Consider the following 8047-nt stretch of genomic DNA (forward strand, 5'->3'; position numbering starts at 1 on the left):
AATGAATTTGTCCCATTCCCGGTGGTTGTCTGTTACATAAGCTCGCAACATAGCAACGATATCCCGATTAACCCTCTCTGCCGGGTTCGCCTGTGGGTGTCGACTTGCGTTCAGTAGTATCTTGACATTGTACTGTTTGGCAAGGTCCTTCACTGGTTTCCCGATGAACTCAGACCCGTTATCACATATGAAGTACCGTGGCACTCCGTAAACCATAAAGATGTCCTCTTCCAGGTGTTGAGACACGAGCCTTGCCGTAGCAGCTCGGAGAGGTCGTAGGACTGAGTACTTAGTAAACGTGTCAGTAATAACCAACAGGTACTTAAAGCCTCTTACTGATCGTGGCAGAGGGCCAATCAGGTCTGCAGCGATCATCTGCCATGGAGAATCAACTGCACGTCTGCTGCCCATAACGCCCGCAGGGAGTTGTTGGTCGTACTTAGTCCGTTGACATACAGCACATTTTGAAACATAAGTGGCTACATCCTTCCGCATTTTTGGCCAATAGTACAGCTGTTGGATACGTTTATAGGTCTTTGACACACCTTGATGTCCAGCAGTTGGAGTATCGTGGCATTCGAACAAGGCCTGGGATCTGAGATCTTTTGGGAGTACCAATCTCCAGTTATCCTGGTGAAGCGAGGGTTCCAGTGTGCTCACATTCTTCCACAGTTTCTCCTCCTGAGTTCGCCACTGACAATATTTTTGAGGGCCCATTTTAACCTTGTGCAAAATTCCTTTGTACCACTGGTCCTGTATTGTAGCTGGTATCTCAATCAAGTCACAATGAATCACGTCTGGATGAGAGGGATCAGTCGATATCGGTGGAGTGGTCCGAGAGAGAAGATCTGGCACAAACGTTCTCTTGCCCCTTACGGTGTACTAGGTGAAAATCATAGGGCTGCAATCGCAGAGCCCAACGAGCCAGACGTCCTGTCGGGTCCTTCAAGTTACTTAGCCAAAGCAAACTATAGTGGTCTGTCACGACCGTGAACCTGGTTCCTTCCACGTAAGGCCGGAATTTCTCCACAGCAAAGATCACCGCAAGGCACTCCCTTTCAGTGGCCGAGAAGTTCTGCTCTTGCCGAGTTAATGTGCGGCTGGCATAGGCAACAACACTTTCTCCTTGCTCACTGTCTTGGCTAAGAACAGCGCCGATCCCCACGCCTGAGGCGTCACAGGAGATTGTGAAAGGCTTCGAAAAGTCTGGACAGGATAATATTGGAGCGCTAATCAGGCAGGATTTTACGTCCTGGAAGGCCATCTCGGCTTCTGGAGTCCATTTGAACTGATTTCTCCGTTTCAGTAAGGAAGTCAAAGGAGTCATACGTGACGCGAAGTTGGGAATGAAGCGTCTGTACCACGAGGCCATTCCAGTAAATTGACGAACCTCCTTTTGGTTCCGGAGGATTGGGATATCCACAATCGCCTTTACTTTTTCAGGGTCGACTCGCAAACCCTCCCCACTGACAATATAGTCCAGGTACTTCAGTTCTCTCCTGCAAAACTTGCACTTTTCTCTATTGAGGGTGAGCTTTGCTTCACGAACTCTTATAAATATCTCTTTCAAGGTTTTAAGATGGGACTCAAATGTAGATGTCACAACTATAATGTCGTCTAGATAGACGAAGACATTCGGCTCCAGCTCTGGTCCCAAGACTGTGTCCACGAAGCGCTGCCATGTTGCGGGAGCTCCACACAGACCAAAAGGCATCGTGATGAACTGGTATAAGCCACGACCCGGTATTGCAAACGCGGTCTTCTCCTTACTTGCCTCGTCTAGTTCAATTTGCCAATAGGCGCTCTTAATGTCCAGGCTAGATAAGAATCGAGCGTCCCTCAGTCTATCCAGGATAGCGGTCACCTGTGGTAGAGGGTAGGCGTCTTTTCGGCTCACTGCATTCACCGCCCTGAAGTCCACAACAAACCTTTTACTGCCATCAGGTTTATCCAGTAACATAATTGGCGAGGACCAGGCGCTTTGTGAAGGCTCTACAACCCCTAACTGCAACATGCGGTCTAGCTCCTCATTGATAAGTTTTTGACGAGCAGGGGATACATTGTAGTACCGCTGTTTGATTGGTGGCACACCCCCAGTGTCGATGACGTGCTTCACACGGTCTGTTCTACCCAATGTTGATGGCTCATCCTCGAAATGCTCCTCGAGAAGATCTTGTAGCCGTTTTCTCTCTGCTAGAGTTAGATTGTCTTCCGATGTGATTCCCTCAACATGACCACAAAATAAATCCACACTCTTCGTTGCAAAGTCCCACTTCCGATTGCGCATATCCGCAACAATGTGCATTATTTCCCAGAAGTCGATGCCTAGGATTAAGGTATGCTGCAGTGATGGTACAATGCAAACCTTTAGACTTTTAGTACGGCCCTGTAAAGTTATGGGTAGATTGACAAAGCCCTGGTCCTCATGGCGTGTTGAGTCGGCTGTTTCTACAAAACGTCCACTGGCACTCTGAAAGCGAGCGGGAAACTGATTCAAAATCCACATTCCATGTCCACCTAAAAACGTTTGGGAAGCTCCCGAGTCTAAGAGGGCGGTAACTTCACGGCCAAACACCCTCACTTTCAAATAAGGCCTATGGTCTTCTTGTTGGCTATGAATGACATAGTTTATGGCCGGGATGGTCTCAGTATCCAAGGAGCCAGAACCACCTACTTCCTCTCTGACCCCTTGCCTTGCCTGTTTTTTGAGCAGCATTTTACACAGTCTCGTTTAAATACGTCCTCCTTTCCACAACCAAAACAAAACCTTCGTTTTGGTTTACTACAAAACCTGAAGCGGTGGCCCTTATCTCCACAATTCCAGCAGACAGGGTCCTGGCGGTCTGAATTTGCAGACTGTACGCTGGCCACACGTCCGGATAAAGGTTTTCGTGGGTGGTTCTGATCGTGATAAGCAAGGTCCGGTTCAAGGGTATTTTCCCTTGTAGTTGCGGGCCTTATTCTAACCATACTTAGTCGGCCCGCTTCGGCTCTACGTCCCATGCATCTCAACTGTTCAAGAGTTTGAATGCTGCAAAGTGCCAATCGATCTTGCAGCTGAGGGTGCAGGTTATTATAGATCTGTGCTAAGCGAGTAGGTTCAGGAACAGCTACTGCTAATCTTCCATATAAACCCTCCATAGCGGCTATATACAGATCTATCGGCTCATTATCTCCCTGCAGCCGATTAAAGATTTCCTGATGAAGTCTTATGTCATAATCCGCAGGCTGAAAGACTTCTTTGAGCTCCCTCGTCAACTGATGCCATGACTGAATCCGAATAGACGCAGCACGGTACCAGACAAGCGCTGATCCGGCAAATAAATCAACCGCAGACTCATATAGCTCTTGATGTGTGACTCCTCTTGCCCGACGAAGTTCTTCTACTCTCTCAAGAAATGCAGCGATACTTGGTCCGGAGTTGTCAAACTTTAGCCCCCACTTGTAGACTGGGACATATCTGGGCCGGGAACTAGCGCCTGTGTCGTTTCGAGTTAGTGAAAATCTGGGAAGGTAGTCGTCCTCTGGAGGTCCTCTTCTTTCTTGACCTCTCAATTCCTCGTGCGGGAGTCTTTCTTCTGTTCTCTGCTGAGGTCCTCGAAGTCGCAGTTCTTCTAACTTCCATTTCTCTTCTTGCTGTCTTCGGGCTTCTTGCAGTCGTCCTTCTTCTTGTTTCCATCTTGCCTCCTGTTTTCTTCTTTCTTCTTGTAGTTTTCTCTCTTCCTTTTGGAGCCATTCCTCTTGGTGACGCCTTTCCTGTTGTAGTTTTCTTTCTTCCCTATTCCACCATTCCTCTAGAAGTTTCCTTTCTGTCGCCAGGTTCTCGTCGTCTTCAGTGGTTTTATTTGGCTTAAATGCCAACTCTAAAGTTTTGGGTAGTTCAAAATTAGTTTCTTGCGCTCCATCCTCTGGTCGTTGAAGCTGTTGAAAACCACCTGCCGATGTCCTGGGATCCGGTTGGTTCTTCGAATCAGAAGTCCCTCTAAAAGAATCCAATAGCTCCTTACTTCTACTCAGCAACTTTTCCTTACTTTCCGATTGCTCACTATCGGAAGATGCTCCAATCGGAATTCTCTCCACTCGGAGATACAAATGCCAAAGACGAGCCACAATACGATGAAACTCGTTGTCATTATTCGTGCCTTCGTAATCACTCACTAGCGAAGATAAGTCCTGGTACTTCCCTTCGCATTCCTCCAATTCCGCATCGGCATCCAAAGAGTTTACAACGGTTTCATCAACCTGGGTATCAGCCGAAAAACATTGAGTCAGACGCTTCCTCAGTTCATTAGCGTTGCCATCGGTATCAACATTCCTAATTTTAAGTTCGTAGATAACTAACTACGGTCTTGGTCTGACACAGAAAAAGTTAATTACGTTTGTTCTTACTTAAACTTATTAATTACAATAATTATAGTAAAGTGTATTGAAGTATTAACATAATGCATTAATGTATGCACTTTCACGACAATGGTAGGTATAAATTTCATGACAACGGCCTTTACATTATTCTGAGTAAAACTAAATAATATACAAACATTAGGACATAAAGTTACCGATTCAATTATTTATAGAACAGTTAACAAGTTTAGTAAGGAAATTTATGAGAGACGATGCAATTGTTACGAGATAATATCTCGGCCTAATTATGTACAATTTACAGAAACAATTTGTGGTTACAGTATTTGACACTATGAACACGTATTTACAACTATTTATCTCCTTGAACTATTAAAAGACTAGATTAGTATTAATTTATTACAGATAACGTATTAATTTCCTACGTTTATCGACAGGACTTGACAATCTTACTACGAGGCCCAAGGCTTAGTTTACCGTAGATATTTAATTCTGTAAAGACAAAATTATTATACTGAAATTTTACTAACGGACATACGCAAGCGACAAAATATCAATGGCATGGTAATGGCTCACCTTAGCCTAACTCCTTTATTTGAACAGCTGTTTGGCGTCTAATCAGTGACCGTTCTGTTATTGCAGCAACAATGAATGCGCGCTTCTTCATTTGGATGTAAAATTTCGTTATGTAGAGTGATCAGTTCTACATAACAATTGCTCAGGTAAAACAGAAAAGTACACGTCACAGTAACAAGCCTTAGTTAGTTGTTTTGAAATGTCATTTAAATAAAGAAACTTCGTCAGCGAAACTGGATGAAATTCGAACCCACGATAACCTCAAGACCCAAACAGATGATAGAAGAACAGGTTACCACTTTGGCGCAGGAATTTCTACATGACTTAGAGATAACGTAAGTTTAATTTTTGTCTGTAACCGAAAAACTTTTTATTAACACTTTGAGTGCTGGCCCTAAATGACATGTAACTCTGTAGAATGCTGGGCGTTTTTGGTGGTTTTCAAAAATTTATTAAAAAAAAAGTATTTAAGGTATGAGAAAAATACTTACATGCCTTAATTCAGCTTACTTTCGTCTTTCTTTTAACGTGAGATTGTTAGTGGTTTTTTAAAAAACTACACATACAAAATGTTTTTTTAAAAACATTTATTTTTGGAAAAAAAAATTATTTTTTGAGACAGTTTTTTTTATCTAACTTACTAAACTAAGCATATATACAATTATTTACAATGCCCCATTTACAAATATAAACTGTCCTTTGCATAATACAAATCATGTTTTTATGTTTTGTAATTTTTTGAGAAAAAACTATGCCGTCATATTGATGCGTCGGCATCACTTTCGCTGTCAGCACTGTTTTCAGCATCTGTAACATAATAATATACTATGTAAAATATGAATATATTTTCATTTTATTCATAATAATAGAATATTAGTTGAATAAAGTTAATTTATTATAATACAAATTATAGTTTGATTCACGAAAACAATAACATAACCAAACTTTTAGACTGATGTTTATATGATAAATAGACTTACTTACTTATTCTTACCTGAAGTATGTGTCTAATCTTCTTCCATTAAATCAGGATCAATGTCAGAAATCGTCAAAAATACTATCTACACCAATAAAACTATCTTCATCTAATACATCACTGATCGCAACGTCGTTCAAGCTGCGAGAAGCCATGATTACGACATCGACTGCCGGCTGCAACGAACGTCACGTCAGCGGCACGTAAACAACGCGACCGAAGTTGCTTTGTCATTAACCTCATACAATACATCTGACGCTTTCTAGCGGTGAATTGTGTTACTAAAAACCCAAATAACATTGTAGAGTAGGCAAAACCCGTTTAAATACGGACAATGTAATATAATACCAATTGAAATGACAACCACGTAAAACTACGGGATTAGCATTCTTCGGAAGTTTCGCCGTTCCGTAAAATTACGGGATTAGCACTCTAAGTGTTAATACTATCAACCTTAACAGAACCGAAATATATTTCGGGTATATATATATATATATTTTTTTTTTTGCATTGGTGGTGGTTCGGAAGTCACCTTTAAGCCGTTGGTCCCCAGGTTAAGTGTTAGAGAGGGCTTCTTAGCCCTAAGTTCGTCTGGTAAAATAAGACATTCTTTTTTTTTCTTTTTATATTTATTGAAACCTTTTCAAAGGCGAGTAGTCCATGAGAACGGGAATGTTAAATACGATATAGTCTATCCTTATAAAATACGAACATACACTATACCGAAATCTACTGCTTACTCTCCTCACTCATAATTCATTCAATCCCGGCCGTAACTGGCTTTCGAAATCCTAATTGAGCAGCCTAACCGCTAAGTCACGATATCTTGATAATTAAAGAAGTACGAAGGACATGGTTTTTAGTTTCAACTTACCTGATGTGATGCATGCGTCATGGGATTCAGTAATATATTCGTGATCTACTTTGGTGCTTCTCTTGATATGGTGAAGTTTATGACAACCTACATTTTTTAGATAAAGTATGCAGATATCAGTTCCCGGATTCTATTGCATTTCTGTTTCTGTTTCAAAACACAACAATGGTAATGACCGTAAACCTATTGTTGCTTGAAGTTTAAACATTGTTTGAATGTAACGTTTACTACTTCTCTTGTTGATATAATGACAAGAAATGAACAGTTGATTCATTATAATAACCAATTAGAACTTAGTTTATAATTCGTGACAAAAATCATTTTGCAATTGTGTCTGAAATTTTACTGCAAACGCAACATGTTTAAAAAAAAAATTATTATATAATCGTTTGTGTCGTAATATTTTTTACGTAAATAATACAATGGAAGCATTTACTAAACTCACGTGACAGACAACAGCAACAGCAACTCCTGATAGGTGATTTATTCACATTTTGCTGTCATTTATTAATTTCTCGACAATAACGACCGAACAAAATATTCGATCTGAGAGGAATAACAGATTTTCTTATGAAATTATACATTTACATAAAAAATTTGTTACACGCACAGAATATGTGTTGAATGCGTGTAAGTCTGAGCATATAATAATACTAATATAGTAAGAGCAATGGTAGAAGGATTAACTTTTCACTTAAGAAATTAGCGAAACACTTTTATATCAATTCATATATAAGGGTTTTGTATATAGTTGTGGATATAGTTATTTTAAAAGACAACTCATTCATTTAAAATCACTTTAACCCCATTTTTATCAGGATGTTTTGAAATTTTAGACGACAATACTTATGGAGACTTATTTAAAAGTGTAATTATATCTTATTTCTCGATTTCCGTATCCGTTTCTTAGAGTACATTTTAAGCCCGCTTTTGATTTTGAAACTTGGGTACATTACATAAAAATTTTTATTCCTCGAAAGGATCTAATAAAATATCGTCTTTAATAAAACTAATACAAAATTGATGTTATTTTAGTTCTTTTTTTGGGAGGAAAAGGAAGTAAGTATACAAATTACCTACACTTAATAATTATTTAGTTTCAAAATACCTGTTAAAATGTGTGACAACTCGTATATAATAACTAAATAAAGTCCCCATAGTCTGATTAAATCTTTTAAAGTTTTTAATGGATATTGATTTACACTAAATCCTGTATAGCTAATCATTGATAATAATACATTATAATAAAATGGACAAATACT

General features: G+C 40.0%; 1 protein-coding gene across 1 annotated transcript; it reads right to left on the reverse strand.

The window, feature by feature from the left end:
• Nucleotides 1-811: 811 nt before the first annotated feature.
• On the reverse strand, nt 812-6806 carry LOC124365595. Its single transcript, XM_046821587.1, has 4 exons — nt 6786-6806; nt 4032-4242; nt 2740-3668; nt 812-2698 (listed from the first exon to the last, which is right to left on the reverse strand). The coding sequence occupies exons 1-4, from the start codon at nt 6804-6806 to the stop codon at nt 812-814; spliced, it is 3048 nt and encodes a 1015-aa protein (XP_046677543.1).
• Nucleotides 6807-8047: the final 1241 nt, after the last annotated feature.

This window comes from Homalodisca vitripennis, chromosome 6, assembly GCF_021130785.1.
Source record: "Homalodisca vitripennis isolate AUS2020 chromosome 6, UT_GWSS_2.1, whole genome shotgun sequence".
Lineage (NCBI taxonomy): Eukaryota > Metazoa > Arthropoda > Insecta > Hemiptera > Cicadellidae > Homalodisca > Homalodisca vitripennis.